The sequence below is a fragment of the Narcine bancroftii genome, chromosome 4 (genome assembly GCF_036971445.1).
Source record: "Narcine bancroftii isolate sNarBan1 chromosome 4, sNarBan1.hap1, whole genome shotgun sequence".
Classification (NCBI taxonomy): domain Eukaryota; kingdom Metazoa; phylum Chordata; class Chondrichthyes; order Torpediniformes; family Narcinidae; genus Narcine; species Narcine bancroftii.
Genome location: NC_091472.1, coordinates 316,446,000 through 316,469,869, shown reverse-complemented (window position 1 = coordinate 316,469,869; position 23,870 = coordinate 316,446,000). Strand labels below are relative to the sequence as shown.

At 43.0% G+C, this 23,870-nt stretch overlaps 1 protein-coding gene across 1 annotated transcript in view; it reads left to right on the top strand.

Moving 5' to 3' along the window:
- The window catches only part of ercc3 (excision repair cross-complementation group 3), a 50,723-nt gene that overhangs the window by 7,346 nt on the left and 19,507 nt on the right, over nt 1–23,870 (top strand). The window contains exons 3-7 of the mRNA XM_069936026.1: nt 3,820–4,056; nt 8,092–8,141; nt 10,136–10,277; nt 13,261–13,425; nt 22,303–22,507. Coding sequence (XP_069792127.1) covers nt 3,820–4,056; nt 8,092–8,141; nt 10,136–10,277; nt 13,261–13,425; nt 22,303–22,507 — 799 coding nt within the window. The remainder of the gene's footprint in view (nt 1–3,819; nt 4,057–8,091; nt 8,142–10,135; nt 10,278–13,260; nt 13,426–22,302; nt 22,508–23,870) is intronic.

Genomic DNA, 23,870 nt, shown 5'->3' with positions numbered 1-23,870 from the left:
TCTGTGACTGGCCCTTGGGACCATGCTCCTCTCCACCCCTTACCTTTTTGTTTTGGCGCCTGGCTACATTTTTCTCATACCTTGATGAAGGGCTTAAGCCCGAAATGGTGGTTCTGTATCTTTATCTTTGCTACATAAAGGACACTGTTTGACCTGCTGAGTTTCTCCAGCGTCGTGTTTTTACTCTAATTGGATTTGTGCTCGTACAAAAATGCTGCCTGGATTGCAGTATCTTGAATATAGAGAAAGATTGAGTAGACTTGGACTTTATTCGTTGGAGTGTAGAAGGTTGAGAGGGGATTTGATAGAGGTATTTAAAATTATGAAGGGAGTAGATATGAATAGGCTCTTTTCCCTGAAGGTAGGGGAGATTGGAACAAGGTTAACTTGCTGGAGAGTTAGGGGACAAAACTGTAAGATAAGAGGAAGCTTCTTCACTCAGAGAGTGGTGGCTGAGTGGAATGATCTTCCGGAAGAAGTGGTTGCAACAGGGACAATTCTATCATTTAAGAGGAGGTTAGAGGAGTACATGGATGTGAGGGGTTTGGAGGGTTATGGGCATGGGAGTAGGTAGGTGGAACCAGTGGAGTTTCACGTAAATCGGTGCGGACTAGAAGGGCCGATATGACCTGTTTCCGTACTGTAAATTGTCATATGGATATATGGTTATAGGGATATTGTATGTCTGGCTACAAGAAAGGTGTCATGAATCTGGAAAAGTGCAGAAAAGATTTGTGAAGGTGTTGCTGGGCCTAGAGGGGCTTGCATTTATCAGAAGAGGCAGGGACTTTTCTTCCTGAGGTGCAGGATGCTGAGGTGACCTGGAGGTTTACAATATCTTGAGGAAACAGGTAAGACGAATAGTCAACCTCTTTTTCCCAGGGTAGGGGATTCTTAACAGATTTTAGATTTATTTTCAGAGTACATACATGATATCACATATAACCCTGAGATTCTTTTTCCTGTGGGCCAGGCAGAATTACCTCTTATTGGTAGTGCAAAGAAAAAACTGTACATGTAAAAAAATGAAGAAATGTAAACAAACTGCAACTCAGAGAGAGAGAAAAAAAATTAATAAGTGCAGAATTACTGAGTGCCTGATTGAGTTTGTCGTTGAGGAGCCTGATGGTGGAGGGGGAGCAGCTGTTCCCGAACCTGGTGGTGCGAGTCCTGTGACACCGATACCGCTTTCCTGATGGCAGCAGTGAGAACAGAGCGTGTGCTGGGTGGGGTGGATCCTTGATGATCGCTGCTGCTCTCCACAGCAGTGTTCCCTGTAGATGTTCTCAATGGTGGACAGGGTTTTGGCTGTGATGCCCTGGGCTGTGTCCACTGCCTTTTGCAGGGCTTGGCACTCAGGGGTATTGGTGTCCCCATGCCTGACTGTGATTTTATGTGGAAGATTTAATAGGGACCTGAGGGGCAATTTTTTTTCACATAGTGGCTGCGTCTGTAAAATGAGTTGCCAGAGGAAGTGGTAGAAGTGGGGACAATAGAACATTCAGAAGACATTTGGACAGGTAGATGGAAAGGATAGAGGGAAAAGGGCCAAACACATGCACCTGGGGCTGGTGTAGTCGACAATGTGGTCAGCATGGATGAAATGGGCTGAAGGCCTGTCTCGATGACGATGAAGTTGTCTCAGTAGCCAGGTTAATGGTGGACTGAGAAGGACAGGATGAGCCCCTGATGTTTTCAGTGCATTGCCTTGAGGGAGGGAAGATGGGAATGATTTGGTTGAGATGCTTCTGCAGATCAGTAGTCAGTGGATGCTTTTAGCCACTCAGGTTACAGAGAAAGTAGGAATGTTGATACATCCAACATATCAAGAATAGATCGTCCTTGATCCCCATAAAATTAGCACAGAAACAGGCCTTTCTGCCCCTCTTGACTATGCTAGTCAGTCTAAACTGACCCCGACATTCGGCCTGCATCTCCGCACCTTTCATATCCAAACCCAAATGCCTTTTACATGTGATTGTATCTGCCTCCGTAGCCACCTCTGGCAATTCATTCCATAGCCCCACCACCCTTTGTGTGGGAAAAACCTGCCCCTCACATCTCCTTCAGATTTCTCCTTTCTCTCGCTAAAGCTGTGCCCTCGGGCCTGAGACGTTGGTTGCAGTTGCTAAAGGTGCTGCCGACTTGCTGAGTTTCTCCAGAATGTTTGTGCACTGCACCTACAATCATGGCATCTGCAGACTTCCCTGTTCAACTCCTCTAGTTCTTGACGCCCCTTCCCTGAAATGTGATTGTCCTATTGATGTCCCTTGTAATTTTAGAAACCTCGATAAGATGACCCACAGCCTCCTACATTCCAAGGAGAATCTCACATCCATAACCCCACTCTCTCCCCATATCCCTTGATGCATTTTCATCTCTTGGACATGATAGGTTTAGAGAGGAAGGGTAGGAAATCTCTATCAATCCTCTCTCATTTGGCTGCTTACTGATAATTATCCGAGCCAGTTTGAGTTTTTAGTTTTATTCTCATCGTAATTGCAGGAAATGTTGGTGTATGTAGATAGAGTGAATGTAGATCGGCTTTTTCCACTGAGGGTGGGTGAGATACAAACCAGAGGACGTGGGTTAAGGGTGAAAGGAGAAAAGTTGAGGGGCAACTTCTTCACACAGAGAGTGGTGGGGGTGTGGAACGAGGTACCAACTGAAGTGGTGAATGTGGGCTCAATTTTAACATTTAAGAAGAATTTGGACAGGTCCATGGATGGGAGGGGGATGGAGGGATATGGACCAGATGCAGGTCTGTGGGAAAAGGCAGAATAATAAAAAACACCATGCTGGTGAAACTCAGCAGGTCACACGCATACTTATTATATCTTTGCTATATAAAGTATGCTGTGTGACCTGCTGAGTTTCTCCAGCATGGTGTTTTTACTTCAATCACAGCATCTGAAGGCCTCCGTGTTTCACGCTTGGCAGACTAATAGTTCAGCGCAAACTAAAAGGACCAAATGGCCTGTCTCTGTATTCTGTGGTTCTGTAATGTAATCTAACTGGAGGGGAGAATGGATGATGGGGAGAAGTTCGAGGAGATGTGCATTTCTGTAGCTCAGTCAAACCAGAAACTGACTGAGAGCAACATTGATAAATCTCAGACAGAAATTATAACTCTGCTCCCCTCCTGACTCTGACCTTAGCAGAACACTTTCTGTATTGGCTAAGCCACAGTACATGAGGTCAGTGGGCAAGGAGGAGTACTTTTGAGTCTGTTTGAATTTTCTTGATTGAACCCTGAAAAATTTCAAAAAGAGAATTTTTTTCTAAAATTTAGACATACAGGATGGTAACAGGCCCTTTTGGCCCATGAGCCCATACCGCCCAATTAATTTACAGCCCGATGTGTTTCAAATGGTGGGAGGAAACCAGAGCCCCTGGGGAAAACCCACACAAACCACGGGGAGAACATCCAAACTCCTTACGGACAGAGCGGGATTTGAAGAGGATGCTTGCTGTAATGGCATTGTACTAACTGCTACCTAACTGTGCCGTCCAAGTTACCTGATTTTGGGATGTCTCCAAGTATTTCCACTGGCCAAGGTACCACGATGTAGTCATTAATGTGTCGCTGTTGTCAGCGGTGACTATCAGAATGGGCTGGATAAATGCAAAGGGAAAGTTTGTCGAGCTTCTGGGGAAGAGCAAGGGATGGAATAATTGGGAATTTCTCTTAAGGAGTCGGTGCACACTTGGGCTAAATGGCCTCTTTCCTTGCTCTGTGACTCACTTTCATTTCTAGGTTCAGTTAGATGTTTTGCCGACTTAATTTCTTGACTGAAATGTTTTGGTTCATGTCTGCAGGCTCCGGATGGACACATCTTCCTGGAAGCTTTCTCTCCGGTTTACAAGTATGCACAGGACTTCCTGGTGGCCATCGCTGAGCCTGTGTGCCGGCCCATACATACCCACGAATACAAGCTGACCGCATACTCCCTGTATGCCGCAGTAAGTGTCGGGCTGCAGACGAGCGACATCATCGAGTACCTCCAGAAGCTCAGCAAGACCTCCATCCCAGAGGGCATCCTGCAGTTCATTAAGGTGCCTGTTTTGAAGCTTGTCCTTATGATGTTGGGGCACCTGTCAACAGTTTTCAACAATTGTAGAGTTGCTGCGAGATACAGCACGGAAGCAGACAGACTGAACTCTAAGATTAATCCTATCCTGACCTAGTTTATCCTCCACACATTCCCATTGTGTCCTCTGATATGATACATAAATGTGGATTTTAAATTTAAATTCGGACATGCAGCATGGTAACAGGCCCTTTGGCCCAAGAGCCCGCGCTGCCCAATTAACCAACAGCCCCAGTACGTTATGGAGGGTGGGAGGAAACCCACAAGGAGAACGTACAAACTCCTTACAGACAGCACAGGATTCAATCACTGGTGCTGTAACAGCATTGCGCTAACTGCTACACTAACCATGCCACCTGATCAGGAATAGTCATCTTTGTATGGAGCCAAAAGAGATGGGGGAGATCTTGTGTTTTTTTTTTCACGAGTATTTATTTGGAAGGCGGACGCTGAATGTACAGAAGTGAAGCAGACAAACAAAAGAGGAGGAGGCTCTTGCTGTCTTGAGACAAATAAGGGTGGGTAAATCCCCAGGGCCTGACAAAATATTCTCTCAGATCTTGATCGGGGAGGTTCATGTAGAAATTATTGCGGCCTTAGCAGAGGTATTTAAAACACCCTTAGTCGTGGATGAGATGATGGAGGATTGGTGGATAGGTGATGTTCTGTTCCTTAAGTAAGGCTCAAAGAATAACCTGGGAAATTTTAGCCTAGTAAGCCTGACATCAGTAGGGGGTAAGATGTTGAAATGTATTCTAAGAGACTGGTGGAGTTGTTCAAGTGAACCGGTACGGACTTGAAGGGCCGACGTGGCCTGTTTCCGTGCTGTAAACGGTTATATGGTTATGGTTATGGATATACAAATACTTGTATAGGCAGGGATTGATTAGGGATAGCCAACATGGCATTGTTAAATGTGTGGTATGTCATGTGCACAGTAGGTCACGTCTAATCAATTTGAAGTTTTCTGAGAAGGTTATCAGGAAAGTTGATCGAGTTCATAACATTCTGCAAGGGGAAGGAGAACAGCCAGAAGTCGTGGTCCATGTGGGGACCAATGACTTAGTTAGAAGTGGGGATGAGGTCCTGAAACAGGATTATGTGGAATTAGGTAGGAAGTTAAAAAACAGGACCTCCAAGGTAGTAATCTCTGGATTGCTGCCCGTGCCACGAGCTAGTGAGGGTAGAAATAGGAGGATGTGGAGGATGAATGCGTGGCTAATGAGATGGTGTAGGGGGCAAGGGATAAGATTCCTGGATCATTGGGATCTCTTCTGGGGAAGGTCGGACCTGTACAAGAGGGACGGACTCCACTTGAACTGGAAGGATATGATCCAGATGCAGGTTGATGGGACGAGGTGGAGTAAATAATTCGGCACGGACTAGATGGGCAGGAGGGCTGTTTCTGTGCTGTAGTGCTCTAACTCACTCAAACACCAGGGGTAATTTATATTTACATATTAATCTGCTAACGACACATCTTTGGAAACTAGAGCACATACAGTGAGAAAATACAGGCTTCACTTGAACCCAAGTCCAGGGAGCTATGAGACAGTGGCCTTGCCCACTGTGATTGTTCCAAGGGCAAAGTGAATGACTGAGGGCAGAGAGTTTCCGTCCCTGTGGAGACCGAGTTAGAACAATTTAATTGCTTTGTATTTCAATGCTGCCTGCTGTGAGTTCATTTTCAGACTTGGCTGTAAGGTATCTGATGTTGCAAATCCCTTACCAGATCCATCCATTATGAATCTTCTGTCAGCTAAACAGAGTAAACAGCTGCAAGGTGGAAGTCAAAAGAGAAATTTGGACAGTGACCAAAAACAAGCTCAGAGCTTGGTTCTCAAAAGCATTGGAGAGAGGTGTTAATACAGATAAGTGTGAGGTGTTACTACATTTTGGAAAGGCAAATCTAAATAGGTCATATGCATTAAATGGTCGGCGATTGAGACGTGCAGAGCAACAAAGGGATTTAGGAGTTGTGGTAAATAGTACCCTCAAGGCTGATACTCAGGTAGATGGTGTGGTGAAGAAGGCATTTGGAATGTTGGCCTTCATAAATCGGAGTATTGAATTCAAGAGTAGGGAGGTTATGATGAAATTGTACAAGGCATTGGTGAGGCCAAATTTGGAGTACTGTGTACAGTTTTGGTCACCAAATTATAGGAAAGATAAACAAAATAGAGAGAGTGCAGAGAAGGTTCACGAGAATGTTGACAGGATTTCAAGGTTTGAGTTACAGGGAACGGTTGTGCAGACTAGGGCTTTTTTCTCTGGAGCGTAGAAAATTGAGGGGGGACTTGATGGAGGTGTTCAAGATTTTAAAAGCCTATGTGGATAGGCTTTTTCAATTAAGAAAGGGGGAGATTCAAACTAGAGGACATGGTTTAAGATTGAAGGGGGAAAATTATAAGGGGAACATGAGGGGAAATTTCTTTACGCAGAGGGTGGTGGGGATGTGGAATGAGCTTCCGGCAGACGTGGTCGAGGCGGGATCGTTGGTTACATTTAAGGAAAGACTGGATCGTTACATGGATAGGAGGGGACTAGAGGGGTATGGACCGGGTGCTGGTCAGTGGGACTAGGAGGGTGGGGATTTGCTACAGCATGGACTAGTAGGGCCGAACTGGCCTGTTCTGTGCTGTAAGTGGTTATATGGTTATGGTTAGGTGAGGTATTTAAGGAGAGAGTTTGAGAATTGGTGGTGCAGCAGTAACGTACCAGACTGTCTACCCCAGCACTATCCAGCTATAGCTGATACCAACAGGCAGAGCTTATCCAGCGGCCCGATCCTCTTCTCAATTTAATGGAAAATTCATCTTGTTGTCAAAGGTTAGATGACAGCACACAGTAAATCATAGGACTCATGGCAGCTGTTGTGCAGAGGGATCTGGGGTTTGGACCCATAGATCCTTGAAGATGGCCACACCAGTAGATCAGGAGGTAAAGAAGGCATATGGTTTGCTTGGCTGCAATGGAAAGGACATGGAGTGTAAAAGTAAAGAAGTCACATGACAGCTCTATAAAACTTGGGTTAGGCCGCCCAAGTTATTACAGGAAGGATGTGGAAGCTTTGGAAAGGGTGCAGAAAAGATTTGTTTACCAGGATGTTGCTGGGATCAGAGGGGATGTGATATGGGGAGAGGTTGGACAAATGGATTGTTTTCTCTGGAGTGACAGAGGCTAAGGGGAGACCTGGCCTATGTTTATAAAATTACAAGAGGTATTGATCGGGGAAGAATGTTGCACACTAGAGTACTTCAGCTGGGGGAGGGTTAAAGGATGTATGGGGCAGGTCTCTTTACACAAGAGAGTGCAAATTTTTAAATTTATAAAATTTAGACATAGAACACAGTAACAGAGCTTTTTGGCCCATGAGCTGGTGCTGCCCAGATTACACCCAATTAACCTACACCCCCAGTGAGATTTAGAAGGTGGGAGAAAACTGGAGCCCCCGGGGAAAGCCCACATGGACATGGGGACAACATTCAAACTCCTTACAGACAATGTGGGATTTGAACCCAGGTCGCTGGCGCTGTAGCAGCGATGTGCTACCTGCTACACTAACCGGGTTGCCCTGGGTACCAGGAACTGCCGGAGTAGTGGTGGAAGCAGATACAATAATCGCATTTCAGACACATGAAGATGCAGAAGTTAAAGGGTCAGGTGCAAGCAGCAAAGTTTTAGTTAAATGTTTACATTAAAATTTTAAATTTAGACATAACAGCACAGTAACAGGCCATTCCGGCCCATGAGCCCATGCCAACCAAATACCCCACGAAACTTCCAACCCCTGTATGTTTTTGAAGGGTGAGAGGAAACTGGAGGACACTCACTCAGACACGTTGAAGACGTACAAACTCCTTACAGACAGCACCAGATAATGCTATGCTCGCCCAAATTGGGAAAATATGTGGCTGAAGGTCCTGTTCCTGTACTGTACATTGTAAGTTCAAGTGCAATGAGTTTGGTTAGAGTGTGAATATTGTGTTTGTTCCCACAGCTCTGCACAGTTAGTTATGGGAAGTTGAAGTTGGTCCTTAAACATAACAGGTATGAAAAATGATAATCTTTTGTGTTTGGTCACTGTGATCTTAGTTTTGGAATATTTTGAGAAAGTAGAGTTGGGTTTTCTGTCAGCCATTTTCAACCTTTTGGCTGTGGCCCCCTTCCCTGTGAAGCAGTCCAAGTTTTTTCTTCACTCTTATCAACTACATAAAAAAATATTGCGCGAGGTGAAAAGAAAACAAGCCTTTTACTTAAATGTGCTGTGGCCCCTGGCTGGGGGGTGGGGGGGGGGGGGGGGGGTGGGGGGGGGGTGGTTCTGTAGTGCCCCTGCTGAGAGTGGCTGGTGTACATCATAGCCAGTGAAGTACTTCTGAAAGCATTCACTGTTGACATGTGGGAAACTTGGCAGACAGTTTAATGGCAGAATTCTTATTCCTTTGGCCCGGGAATGACGTCCTAGAGGGAAATGCTGCCTCCACTGGGCACTGTAGTGGAATCTACCACATCTTATCCATATATCATCTTTGCTCGGTACCACATCTGAGTGGAGGCTTCTCTCCACGTGCCCCACTGAGGTTGCACTGTTACACTAGAGATACCATCTTCAGTCTGTGTTCATGAGCTGAGGACCTGATTGGCCTAATGGGTGGATGTATGAGATATCTAAGCAGTATTTGAATTAAAACAGTGACTTTTTTTTACTGACTTGGTCAATGTTCACACAAAAACAGATCATCTCATTGCAGTTGGAACTGTAGTTTATTGCATTATGTACTGAGCACATTGCCCTCACACTATCTCGAATCCCAACTTCAGAAGGATGTGATGGGTCAGGAGTTTTACTCTGCACCAGACTCTCCTTTCCATGCAACTGGCTCTGCAGTGCTTCATGGTAAAATGTTCAAGTTTAATGTTTATCTACCATATAACTGTACAAGTGCAATCCGATGAAACAGTGTTCTCCGGTCCTCGGTACAACACACTGCAAGCACGCAGACATGCAAACGATAAATATGCGCAGTACCTATATACAGTATTAATAAATAAATATCTGAACAGTTCATCAGTCGTTTAGCAGCCTCACTACCCGTAGGAAGAAGCTGTTTTCAGCCTGGTAGTTCTGGCTCAGTTATTCCTGTATCTCTTTCTCGACAGGGACAGCTGAAATTTTTCCACTTCCAATAATTTCTTTCCTGACTGCCAGATCCCAATTTAATTGCTGTTTGCCAGGAGTTGTTCCGTTTTTGCTGGTGTCCTGCTGGGAGGTGGAATGTTCAGTCATTGGGTCCATCCTTGAATTCAGCTGAATTTGGGAAGAATCTCAACTAATCCTTCTTGCATAGAGGCCAAAAGCAATCCGTTGGAGGCCCTCAATGGGTTGAGCAGCAATGGTGGGTGAGGAATTGTCGTTTCAGGCTGAGAACCTGCACCAGGGCTGAGAGTGAGGAGGTCTCAACCCGAAATGGCGACAGTTCCCTCCTCGTGGATGCTGCTCGACTTACTGAGTTTTTTTTTGCTCTGGATTCCATCATCTGCAGACTTGCGTGCTCATGACAGAATTAAGTGACTTGCTGGAAGTTCAGAGGTTTTAATGTTTTTTAAAATGTTAACAATGCAGGACGGTAGAAGGCCCATGAAACCCGCCTAATTAAACTACCACCCCGAACGTTTTAAAGAGTGGCTAGAAACTGGAGCACCAGTGGAAACCCACGCAGGTCACAGGAAACTCCTTACAGATAGGGCAGCGTGATTAGCGTGAGACTATTACAGCGCCAGCAACTGGGGTTCAAATCCCACACTGTTTGTAAGGAGTTTGTACGTCTCTCCATGTCTGCATGGGTTTCTTCCAGGTGCTCCTGTTTTCTCCCATCCTTCAAATAAAAATGCACTGGGGATTGTAGGCCGATTGGGTGTAATTGGGCGGCATGAGCTTGTTATCGTGCTGTATGACTAATTTAAAAAAAAATAGCAAAATGGATTCAAATCTGTATTGATGTTGCACTAACCACGCCGCTGTGACTGATCTCCTGTCCCTGCAGGTACTTTGTGGAGAGCACACATCCTGATGTGATTCAGAAGGTGTTGCAGGACAAGGTGATAAAGCAGTGCCGGCTACGGACATTAGAAGGAGATGAGACCGAGCTTATTGTGGGAACCATCTCCAGTAAATCAGCCATGTTGGTAAGTGAGTGTCCTCAGCTCATACTTCAGTCTCCTCTCCTTCCCAGAGACAGCAGGCCAGGTAACACTGTAAAAACGCACAGACACACTGGAGGAATCATATATTTATTTTCTATCAACACTGTGAGACTTGCTCCAGGATGTCTGTGTGTTTTTACTCCAATCACAGCGTCTCCAGACTTTTGTGTTTCACTCAGATAACACTGTAAACCAGCCCCTCCTGAACATACCTCTGACAGGACAGCACAGAACAGCCATTCTCAACTTTTTTTTTGGCTAGGGCCCCCTTTGCCCCCCTTATGAGCCGCCTTCCCTGTGAAACAGTCGGGTTTAGTTGGTTTTTTCCACACATCGCTCCTACTGACGACATAAGAAACATCAAAAATATTTTATGATTTCTGTCTTTGGCCCCTCCTTGAATGTACTGTGACCTCTGTTGAGAATGGCTGGTATAGACAGAAGGACTGTCTGCACTTGTGCGAGTTGCTGTTTTTCATGAGGATTACTGTGAACATTTATTATCTATCCTATTTGTTGTCTTTTTAAACTCAATTAAGTTTACAATTATAATTTTTCTTTACACATACCTCTTTGGATGCAGCATGTCAGAATGAGAATCAGGTTTATCGTCATGAACAATTATCTTGAAATTTGTTGTTTTGGGGCAGCACTGCTGTGCAGAATGAGGAGCAAAATTACTATAAATTACATTTCATAAATACAAGATTTTAAAAATGTGCGGAAGAACAGAGGGATCTTGGCGGTATGGATGGTCTCATGGTTAGCATAACGCTGTTACAGCACCAGCGATCAGGACCAGGTTTGAATGCCGCACTGTCTGTAAGGAATTTGTACGTTCTCCCCGTGTCTGCATGAGATTTCCCCAAGGGCTCCAGTTTCCTCCCACCCTTCAAAACCTACTGGTGGTGTAGGTCAATTGGGTGCACGGATTCATGGGCCAAAATGGCCCGTTATCGTGCTGTATGTCTACATTTAAAATTTTAAAAATACAGATACACAATTCCCTGAAAGTGGTGTCACAGGTGGACAGGGTTGTAAAGAGAGCTTTTGGCATATAGCCTTCATTAATCAAAGTATTGAGTACAGGAGTTGAGATGTTTTAGTAAAGTTGTATAAGACAGTGGTGAGATTAAATTTGGAGGATTGTGTGCAGTTTTGGTCAACGAACTACAGGAAAGCTATCAATAAGATAGAAAGAGTGCAGAGAAGATTTACTAGGATGTTGCCTGGATTTCAGGAACTGAGTTACAGGGAAAGGTTAAACAGGTTAGGACTTTATTCCCTGAAGTGTAGAAGAATGAGGGGTTTTGAGTGAGGTATACAAAATTATGAGGGGGACAGAGAGTAAATGTAGGTCAGCTTTTTCCACTGAGGGTCAGTGAGATACAAACCAGAGGACATGGGTTAAGAGTGAAGGGGTAAAAGTTGAGGAGAACATGAGGGGGAACTTCTTCACACAGAGTGGTGGGGGTGTGGAAAGAGCTGCCAGCTGAAGTGGTGGACGTGGGCTCATTTTAACATTTAAGAAGAATTTGGACAGGTACCTGGATGGGAGGGGTATGGAGGGCTATGGATTGGGTGCAGGGCAGTGGGACTATGCAAAAAAAATGGTTTGGCACAGACTAGAAGGGCCGAGGTGGCCTGTTTCTGTGCTGTAATGTTCTCTGGTTCTTACTGATGGAATAAAAAGAGAAAGAAAGGTGCAGCAGTGTCCATAGGTTCATTGTCCATTCAGAAATCTGATGCAGAGGGAAGAAGCTATTTTTGTAACATTGGGTGTTTGTCTTCTGGCTCCTGTACCTCCTTCCTGATGGTAGTGGTGAGAGAGGGCACGGCCTGGATGGAGGCTGCTTTCTTGAGACATCGCCTTTTGTAGATGCCCTTGATGGAGTGGACTGATGGCAGTGGCTGAGTTCACAACACTCTATAGTCTTTTCCTGTCGTGTGCATTGGCACTTCCATTCCAGACAGTGATGCGACTGGTCAGAATGCTCTCCACAGTTCACCTGTAGGAACTTGCAAGTTTTTGGTGACATGCCGAATCTCCTCAAACTCCTGACGAAATATAGCTGCCGGTGAGTTTTCTTCATGATTGTATCTCCATGCCCCTGAATAGGTGTTCAGAGAAGTTGAATTTTGGTGCAAATGTACATTTTACAATATGTATGACAATAAACATTTTATTATTATCGTTAAAGGGAGCTTTTCTCTGCATCTAACCCATTTCAGTACAGGTTAGACACAAAGTAAAGCTCTCTGTACAGTTCAATCACAGTCCTCAGGGCAGGGACAGCATGGGTTAAATTCAGAGTAGAGCTCCCTCAGCACTGTCCCGTCACACTCCCAGGGCAGTCACTGCATGGGTCAGACACAATATTTTCCCTCTGCACTGTCCTGTCACACTCTCTCAGGGCAACAAGAGCATGGGTTAAACACAGAGGAAAGCTCCCTTTACACCATACAGTCACACTATGGCCAGGGTAGGGGCAGCATGAATTAGACGCAGAGTAATCCTCCCTCTAATAATGATGACCTTGTTGTCATACACATTGTACAATGTACAGATGCACTGGAATTCTTACTTGCTGCAGACAAGTGTGTACTTGTAAAAAAAAATAAACTGCAATAGTAAACATTTAAATTTAAAAAACACATAAGGTAATAAATATTCACAGTTAGTAATCCTATTCCAAAAATAGTTACTTTCAATAGTGCAGACCCCTTTTATCCACACTGTTCTGTCATGTGCTCTTGGTCGGGGCCAGTCCTTGGCATTTTGTGCTTTTTCCTTTAAGTCTTGCTCAATGCCACCGTCAACTGACTTTGAACAAAATGCCCCTGATTATTCTGCAGCCCACCTGACAATTTGGAGGGGGAGCTTTTGCCAGGGTCTGAGCTCTTGCTGAGACTAGGAATTCCTTCTGAGTTCTGAGCCACTTCACAAACAGGCGTCTCCTCACAGGTGCCCAAATCGGCGCAGAATAGCGGGACTGTCTCGACGTCGAGGAGTGGGGAGCCTGCCCTCACGAAAGCTGACGGCCCTGCAGACCTGCTCGACTTTTACGAGCAGATGGACAAAGAGGAGGAGGAGGAGGAGTTGCACACTGTCTCATTTGAAGTCAAGCAGGTAATACTTGCACAATTTCAGAAAAACAAAAAAACTGAAAGGCATTAATTATCATTTAGTCAGGTTTATTATCATCTGACTGTACAAGTACAATCCAACAAAACAGTGTTCTCTGGTCCTTGGTGCAAAACACGCAGACACACACCCAGACATAACACACTTACAGACAATACACATGCAGGACAAATATTTGTCTATACAAATAAATAATGTTTAATGAACATAAGATTCTTGGAGGGTCCGTGTGAACAGTTCCTTCGGTCGTTCAGCATTCTCACTGCCCGTGGGAAGAAGCTGTTCCTCAGCCTGGTGGTGCTGGCTTTCATGGATCTCTTCCCCGACGGGAGCAGCTGAAAGATCTGTATGCAGGGTGGAAGGGGTCCTCATAATTTTGTCCACCCACTTCACACAATAATCCCGTCAGGGAGGGAGATTCCAATGAATTTCTCTGCCACTCTTGTGGACCTGTGGATTGACCTCCGATCCATTTCTCTGCAACATCTGTGCCACACGGCGATGCAGCCCGCCAGGGCGCTCTTGATAGAGCACTTATAGAAGGTTGACATGACGATGGCCGGGTAGCCTTGCCTGCTTCAGTCTTCTAAAGAGGTACAGTTGCTTTGCTGCCTTCCTGACAAGTGAGGAGATGTTGAGCGTCCACGATAGGTCACTAGTTAAATGAACTCCAAGGAACTTGGTCTTTCCACTCTCTACTACAGAGTTGTTGATGTGTAGTGGAGGGTAGTCGTTCCTGGTCCTCCTGAAGTCCTCGATCATCTCCTTTATCTTGTCCAGGTTGTTACTCTTGCACCATTTCACAAAATTAGTGCCAAAACCATTAAATTAATGGAGAATTCAACTAGTTGCAAGGTATTAAAGCAAGAATTAATATGGGTGGTAGCATAGTTTGACAGCAAGCCATTCCCCCCAACTCATCCATGCTGACCATGTGGCCTCCCTGAGCTAGTCCCATTTGCTTGCAGTTACCCCATATCCATCCAAATCTTTTGCATCCAAGTACTTCCTAAATATTTTTAATAAGCAGTAATCATGCCTGCATTTACTGGTTTCCTGTGACAGCTCGTTCCACACATCCACCACCCTCTCCGTGGAGGAAGTCCCTTCTAAGTCTTTCCCCTCTCACCTTAAACCTGTGTCCTCTTCCCTGGAGAAAAGACTGTAACCATTCACCTTATCTATGCCCTTCATGATTTTATAACCCTCTAAGATCACTCAGCCTCCTACACTCCAGGGGGAAAAAAAAGTCCCAACCTATCTAACCTCAGGTTGAAATTCAGGCCATCCAGTCCCGGTAACATCCACGTGACTCCTTCCTGCACCCCATGCAGCTTAATTACATCCCTACAGCCAGGCAACCAGAATTCCACATCAGTAGCAGGGTAGTGATGTTGGAACTGCCCTATCTGAGTTGCAAGTTGCAGGAATTTTTTCCCTCACAGCCCTGTAGAACATTAGGTTTGTTCAGATTTGAAGCTGATTGATTTCCTGATCGGGTGAGGGAATCAAGAAGTACTACAGAGGGAGGCAGACGATTGATGGTGTCATTGTTGAAGGACCACTGCTGGGTCAGAGCTGAATGGGCAACTCTGTACAGGTTGAGGTGGATGCAACTGGACGTAAACAGGGATAGAGCAAACATTCTGGGCTTGTATGGAGCACAAAGGGCCATTGGTCTGAATGACTTTTTCCTCTTCTTTAATGTGAATGTATCTCAGTGACCAATGGACCTAACTAGAGGCTTTTGAAACATGATGAGGAATTTCTTCACACAGAGAGTGGTGGGAGTGTGGAACAAGCTATCAGCTGAAGTGGTGAATGCAGGCTCAATTTTGATGTTTCTTAAATTTGGACAAGTACATGGCAGGGGGTGTGCCCAGTGATGACGTGGGATTAGACTGATAATCCCTGCTCTCTTTGAAAAAGTTGAGAAAAAATGACAAAAAAAGACTATAAAAGTTACAGAAAATATAAGAAAGAACTGTCTGAAGATGCACAGAAGACATTAACAATGCCACCAAATAAGGATAAAGGCCTTACTGCAGTACAAGAAACTGAGAAAGAAAAGGAAGAGAGGCAGACCTCGAGAAAGGATCCTGGAGCTGTTCGCAAGGTAATATCCAAAGGAGAGAGGCCAGAAGCCGTGAGACCTTGGACGTTGCTGCACAGAGTCTCCCCCGACATTGGCCGGCGACATCAGATGAAGAAGTGACTCTGTGCGAGGAGTCGTGCATGCGCAGAGCACAAGAAAATACGGAGGAAATTTTTAAAAAGATTCCAGACCCTCCAGTGATGAAGAAGAGGATCTGGAAAAGCAAAGGAAAGATCAAGAATGACCTACAATCAAGAAAAAGGTGCCGAAACTTCTTTATCTTCTGGTGAATTAAAGCAAATATTAGACTTTTTTCGACAATTTATGGAAGTGTTAACTGATGAAGTCAGGAAGAATGGTGATAAGATGGAAAGATTAATGCAGCAAGTGGACACTAGATTTGAAATAGAGGATGGAAAAATTAAAGGGAATGAGTTTGAGATTCAAAATATTAAAGATCAAATGAAGAAAGCACAAGTGGAGGCAGCTGTTCAGTACAACCAGTTAATGCAAAAAATGGACGTTTTGGAAAATTTTAGTAGACGGAATAATATCAAGACTGTTAGATTTAAAGGGGACGAAGGTCAAGGCTTGAAAAGATTTTTGCAACGAGGGATTACGAAATCTTTGGGTCAGGCTGCATTTCAAGGTGACTTGGAGATAGGCATCGAGTTCTAAACCGCAGCCTGACCAAAGGTCCCGTCCAATACCTGTCAGATTCCTTCGATATGAAGTAAGAGAGAGGATATTGGAGTTGGCAGTGAAACAAGCCAAAGAAAGACTATCACCTTTGATTTATAATGGAAATAAGATTTTCTTTTATCCAGATATGTTTTGATTTGCTGATAAAAAGAGCTTAATCCGATTTAAAGATGTATTGTGGAAAAAAAGCTATGCCTTTGTTTTGAGATACCCCGCTGTTTTGAAAGTATTCGTCCTGGGAGGGAGGAATAGATTTTTTATTGAGCCTAATGAAGCAAAGGTCTAGGCCGATTCACTGCCTGCTAAAGATCAGCAGATGGTTGTAGATACTTGAATTCATTATATAACTGAGAGATTTTGCTGTAACTGAAAACACATTGAGCTTCAAGAGAGTTTAAGGAGGGAGGAAGATTTAACCTATGTTGTGCGTCATCTATTATACTGGATAAGATTAATGGATTAAGAGGTTTATTGACAAGATTATAGTAAGGGATAGTATGGTGTTTCGAGTGAGTTAAAGGGGAAAGTGATCAGGGGAATAGAGACGCTTTAACATCATTTGCCTCTGGGGTTCTTTTTGTGACAAGAGTATATAGATATGTTTTTGGGAGATAAATTGGGAAAGGTTTGTTAGAGTAGGTCACATACAAACACTTTAAAACAGACCTTATTTAAAATACTGGGGCTCTGCCCCATGATAGACATGTCAGGACCAACAGTCTTTGCAAGAGCTTTGGAGAGTGCCCAAGAGACTTCACTAATGGATTGTTGTTTACAAAAAGGCAACAGATTAAAGAGCTTGTTGGAGTTACTTCTGTCTGGAAGAGAATTTGCTGTTCTAAGAGGGTTGTGTGGTTTTGCAAGCAGTGATGTAGACGATAGATGATGAAAAATTTATTCAAGATGTTTTTGCAGAGTTAGCTAATGCAAAGGGGAAAATAATAATGGGAGGAGATTTTAATTTTATCTTTGATCCGAAGTTGGATAGATCAGGAGGAATCATGGTTTAAAAAAAGGTAGCAAAAGATGTGAAAAATTTTATGAATGAAATCAAACTTGTTGATAGTTGGAGGAGGATGAAACCTGATGTTAGGGATTATTCATTTTATTCTTGGAGGCACAAGACATATTCCCGTATAGACATGTTTTTAATCTTCTCTCAACTGCAGGCAAGAGTTCATAATATTGAATATCAAGCGAGGATATTGTCAGATCATTCACCTTTAGTTATGTCAGTTTTATTGGAGGAGGAGCAAAATATAGGTTATAGATGGAGGCTTAACGCAGCATTCCTGAAAAGGAAAGATTTTTGTGACTTTATAAGGCAACAGATAAAACCTTTTATGGACCAGAATGAACATTCTGTATCTAATAAGTTTGTGGTATGGGATTCTTTGAAGGCTTATTTAAAAGGACAAATAATAAGTTCTAAGGCTAAGGTTTAAAAGAAGAATGTATGTTTGAAATTAATTATTCAGAAAATTGGAAATAAAGATGGAAAAAGAATTGCAAAATTGAGTAAATGATGAGAAAAAGTAAATATTGGATTAAAAAAAAAATTGAAACTTAATACAAACATATGGAGTAGAGAGGGATATAAGACGAACCCGGCAAAAATATGAATTGGGAGATAGAGATCATAAAGTTTTAGCATGGCAATTGAAGACTGAATAAGTATCGCAAACAATAGTAGCTGTAATAGAAGATTTGTGTCATCTTACTTATAAAACACAAGGTATTAATGATGTTTTTATGAAAGATGGGGACAAAATAGATGAATATTTTCCAAAAATTACTTCACCACAATTAAATACAGAAGAGAAGATAGAATTAACAAATCCATTTACAATTACAGAATTATATGATATATTGATGTCTTTACCAAATAATAAGGCTCCAGGGGAGGATGATTTCTCTCCAGAGTTTTGTAAAAAGTTTAAAGTTATTAATTCTGATATTTATGGGATTGTTAGATCAAATGGAAGATCTTTGGTATTTACCTGACTCATTCAAAACTGCTTTAATTCAGTTATTCCAAAAAAAAGGGATGGACCCTTTGCTTCCATCTTCATATAGACCAATTTCATTATTGAATACAGATTATAACATTTTATCAAAATTAATAGCTAATAGTTAAGCTGAATGTTTACCTAAATTGATTAAATATGGACCAAACAGGTTTTATCAAAAGTAGATCAGCGGGTAACATTGTTAGATTTTTAAGTTTATTAAATATTCAAATGGACTTTGTTCTGATAATTTAAAATTCCTCCCTAACTTTCTTTTTAAATATTATTTAAGTTGATAATAGGAAAAAATCGTTTTATTTTGGTATATTATACTTGTCCTCCAGTTGGGCAAAAGTAAAAAAAACGGATCCCAAAAAACAATCCCTTATCCTTTTTATTCCATAATTATACCAAACATCAAAATAAGGATTATTAACTGTAAAAGGAATGAAAGGATTTTGGTTTAATATCATTTTATCTGACTGATAATTCTTCATTCCTCTTCTACACGTAGTCCATTCCGTACTTTAAGTGTATGTCTCAGAACTGGTGCATCTGATTGTCCTTTTAATAATCATGCCATTTATTCAAAATATGCTCAGAATTACTTTCTCCTATTTTGTCCATTTAAATCTGTACTCACACAGTCTCTCCATCAGTCTGATAACAAGAAGATAAAAATCTAAGTTGAGCTGCTTTATAGTAATATTTAAAATTAGGCAATCGAAGTCCCCCCATCCGATCAAATTTCCATGTTAATTTTTCCAATGCCATCTGAGGCATTTTATCCTGCCAAATAAATCTTCTTACACTTTTATTTAAACCTTGAAAAAACATTGTTGGTACAGAAATTGCCATTTAAATTGTATCCTTTTCTTAACATGAATATAATATATATATCAGTCATAGGCATCACTTCACCTTTAACAACATTTACCTTATAACCTGATACTAACCCATACTCCGCCAATCGATCATTTTTTTTTTATGAACTTTCAGGGTTTGAAAGATATAATATTACATCTTCTGCAAAAAGACTAATTTTGTGCTCTCTATCATTTATCTTAAAGCCCACAATCTCATTATCTCTTCTGATCACCTCTGCTAAAGGTTCTATAGCTAATGCAAAGAAAAAAGGATATAATGGACAGCCTTATCTAGATGATCTTTTCAACAAGAAAGATTTTGATATTTGTCTATTTGTATCACTCTAGCCTTTGGACAATTATATAATGCTCTTATCCAATGTATAAAATTTGTTGGAATTCCAAAAACCTTCAGTACTTTAAATAAATCATCCCATTCTAATCTATCAAATGCCTTTTCTACATCTAAAGCTAAAGCCATTGAGATGGTCTATTTGAATATTTAATTACAGATATGTTTATTGAAAGATTTATTACTAATATGTATATAAAATTGCAAGAAATTATCCAAAATAAGGATTTATTAGATTTAAATATTTAGATTCAGGAAGAAGTATGGTCAAAATTATGTTATGAAAGTGTAACGAATACAATTAATGTTAGATACCAAATGGTACAATTTAATTTTTTACATCAATTGTATTATACTCCATACAAATTGCAAGGAATTAATTCAAATTACTCTGATCAATGTTTTAGATGTAATAAAGAAGTAGGATCCTTTCTGCATCCAGTCTGGCAATGTGAAAAGGTAGATACGTTTTGGAAGGATATAAGTATCTTATTGGGATGAGTTTGGAAGTTGCAGATTTTGAAGGATCCCAGAATATTTATATTAGGAGATATTTCCAAATTGCAGTTAGATATTTATCAGAAGAAGTTTTTAGTTGTAGCAATAGCAAAGAAATGAATAGCTGTAACATGGAAATCAGATCATATTGTTGGGTTGAATTGATGGCGAACAGAATTATTAAATTGTATACAATTAGAGAAAATAATGTATAATTTATGAAACCAACCAGGAAAATTTGATAAGATTTGGAAACCCTATACAGATTTTATTGTTACGACTTTACCTACAGCGTCTGCCACTCCCCCACCCAACCCACCCTAATCAGTTCATGATTTAAGGTTATTATGTAAATTTGCAATGAATCAATGAAAAGATGATGCATGTCCGTTAGACAGGCTTTTCTTTTTCCTTTCTTTTGCTCTTTTTTCTTACTTTTTTTTGGAGGGGGAGAAAATGTGAAAAATATTTTTTTGCATCTTTATTATTCATATGATATGGATAAATCTTGTACATGTATTGATGCAAATAAAAAATAACTTTAAAAAAAGTACATGTTTGGGAGGGATATGAAGGGCTATGGTCCAGGTGCTGGTCAATTAGACTGGGCAGAATAATAGTTTGGCACAGATTAGATGGGCCGAGAGGCCTGTTTTTTTGCTGGTAGTGTTCTCTGCTTCTGTTTTTGGCATCAGCTAAGAAACATTGGTTCATTGAAGCTGGGTGTTAGTTTATCCAGTTACAGGACTTGGCTATTGAGAGATGTTGGCGGTGTGTAGATGTTGGCGGTGTGTAGATGTTGGCGGTGTGTAGATGTTGGCGGTGTGTAGATGTTGGCGGTGTGTAGATGTTGGCGGTGTGTAGATGTTGGCGGTGTGTAGATGTTGGCGGTGTGTAGATGTTGGCGGTGTGTAGATGTTGGCGGTGTGTAGATGTGGGCGGTGTGTAGATGTGGGCGGTGTGTAGATGTGGGCGGTGTGTAGATGTGGGCGGTGTGTAGATGTGGGCGGTGTGTAGATGTGGGCGGTGTGTAGATGTGGGCGGTGTGTAGATGTGGGCGGTGTGTAGATGTGGGCGGTGTGTAGATGTGGGCGGTGTGTAGATGTGGGCGGTGTGTAGATGTGGGCGGTGTGTAGATGTGGGCGGTGTGTAGATGTGGGCGGTGTGTAGATGTGGGCGGTGTGTAGATGTGGGCGGTGTGTAGGATCTAGCCATTCTTGCCTTGTGTTAATGATGGAAGGTGCCGATATCTGTCTGTCCCAAGGCAATTGCAGGTGAACAAGAAAGCTGCAGGCACTGTGATTGTAGTAAAAGCAAAAATGCTGGAGGAACTCAACCGGTCTCGCAGCGTCCATAGGAAGTAAAGATATATTACTGATTGTTTCGTGCCTGAGCCCTTCCTCAAGGCTTTGGGGTGAGTCAAAGGAGAAATTATTGAGGGTGAGGACAAGTTCTGCCAGTCGGAGGAGAGTGGTGGTGGAGGGGAACTAGTTGGGTCTTTTGTGGAGAAAGAAACAAAGGGTGTTGAGACATTCAGCGTGGGGGATGGAGGTGTGTAGGGATTGAATGTCCATCGGAAAATCAAGGTGGTCATGTTCAGGAAACTGGATGTTGTTGAAGTTACGGAGGGGATGTTGGCGGAGAAGAAATGTACAAAGGGGGGTAAAATTGAGTCAAGGTGAAGGAGGGGCAGGAACATGTGGTCATGATGGGTCTGCTGGGAAAATTGGGTTTGTGGCTCTTGGGTAGTAGGGAGAATGAGGCATTGTGGGCTTGGGAAATGATGAGGTTGGAGACCATGGGAGGGAAGTGACTGAAAGTGATACGTTTTGGTGGAAGAAGGAGAAGTAAGAAGAAGTGTCTGAGAGCTGTTGCCTGGCTTCGGCCAGATAGTGATCGGTGTGCCACCCTTGTCTATGGGTTTGATGGTGAGGTTTCGATTGGTGCGGAGAGAGTGGAGGGCTGAGTGTTCTGAAGGGGTGGGATTGGAATGAGCGAGGGGAATGGTGAAGTCGATACGACTGATATCTCAGAGACGGTTGGAAATTAAAAAGTCCAGAGCAGGCAGAAGTGTGGAGAGAGTGGAGGGGCAGAAAGAGCTCAGGCCTGAAATGTTGGTTGTATATCTTTACCTCCTGTTGGCACTGAGAGACCTGCTGAGTTCCTCCAGCATTTCTGTTTTTAACCATACCGATAGGAACCAGCGATTGCAGCTGGCCTGGTGTCAGCCACTCATTCCCAGCTGGCAGCTGGTCCCACAGAGCGATGTGATGTCAGCATGCTTGGCTCCTTGTACACTGCACTTAGCTGCCGGGGGTTTGAATGTATTGCTTCTTGCAGGAGATGATCGAGGAGCTGCAGAAACGCTGCATCCACATGGAATACCCATTACTGGCAGAGTACGACTTCAGGAACGACAGCATCAACCCCGATGTCAACATCGACCTCAAGCCGACAGCGGTGCTGAGGCCATACCAGGAGAAGAGCCTCCGCAAGATGTTTGGCAACGGCCGTGCAAGGTCGGGGGTTATCGTTCTTCCCTGTGGTAGGTGCCCCGAATTAGATACAGGACCCCATCACACGGGCTCGGACATTGCACAGGGAGTTTAAGTCAGGAGTTCTCTGGGGCACTTACCTGAAATAACATATTGCTCATTGTTTCAAACACAGGCATACCCTGTACAACATGGTTAATATGTCCCAAGCAAATTCAATGCTATGGAAAGTCACACTGTTCAAAGCATTATTACAATACATTCATTCATTCAGGTGCCTTGCTGTTCAGCTTTGTTGATCTATCACGATCTCTGACCCTCTGAATTGTAGTTGTCGTGTACCCCTCCCCCCACCCACCGCCTGGTTCACCTTTGGTGAAGACTCCATCTTAGAGCTGAGACAATGCACTTTAATGTAATACATTCTAATCCTAGGAAAGGGATATATAAAACTGATCTTTATTGGCAATAAGTAAACACCGTTTATTTAAGAAAATATTTGTCTTGTGTAGATTTGTGTTAAATCACCCATATGAGGCTTTCACCAAAGTTAGATCAGTACCACCGTGAGATAGTGCAGGGAGCCTGATCACAGCGAGGACAGCAATAACTTTCAATGCAGCCACTGAACTCTCTCTAGTCCACAGCAAATTCCAGGGGTTCCACTCCATGTAAACTGGTGTTGTTAAATGGTTGGAAACTCACTGGCCTGGCACATCAGAGCAGAGACGAAAAAAAAAGCAGACTCCCATCGGTGTAAGGCACCGTGCTGCGGGGTAGAGTAGGAAGCCCGTTCACAGCGAGGGCGACAATAACTTTCAACACAGCCATTTAATTCTCTCTATTCCACAGCTCAGTACTGATATTTAACACATTTTAGAGTGTGGCAAAGTATTATGAGGTGGTTTAAATAGCAACTAAAATAAACTGCCGGCTAATTGCTGGAACTGTGTAGTGGGAGACAGATCTTTACTTACAAGCAGCAGACATCTGCCCGAGGACTCCCTCACCACACACACAAAACCTCCTTTTCTTTCAAATCCCATTTCAGCTATTTAAATCATTTATCTTTCTCTGTCTTCCCAGCAGAGGAGACCATGACTTCTGCGCTGTGGCTCCCACAGTTTGATATCATTCTCCCCCCCCCCCCCCCCCCCCCCACCCCATCAGTGCAGTGATGCCCATGTACACCCTTATGGCCAGATGATCTTTCACACCTCTGATTTGAATAAAGTTGAACTTTTCTTCTTTGGCTTGGCTTCACGGACGAAGATTTATGGAGGGGGTAAAAGTCCACGTCAGCTGCAGGCTCGTTTGTGGCTGACAAGTCCGATGCGGGACAGGCAGACACGGTTGCAGCGGCTGCAGGGGGAAATTGGTTGGTTGGGGTTGGGTGTTGGGTTTTTCCTCCTT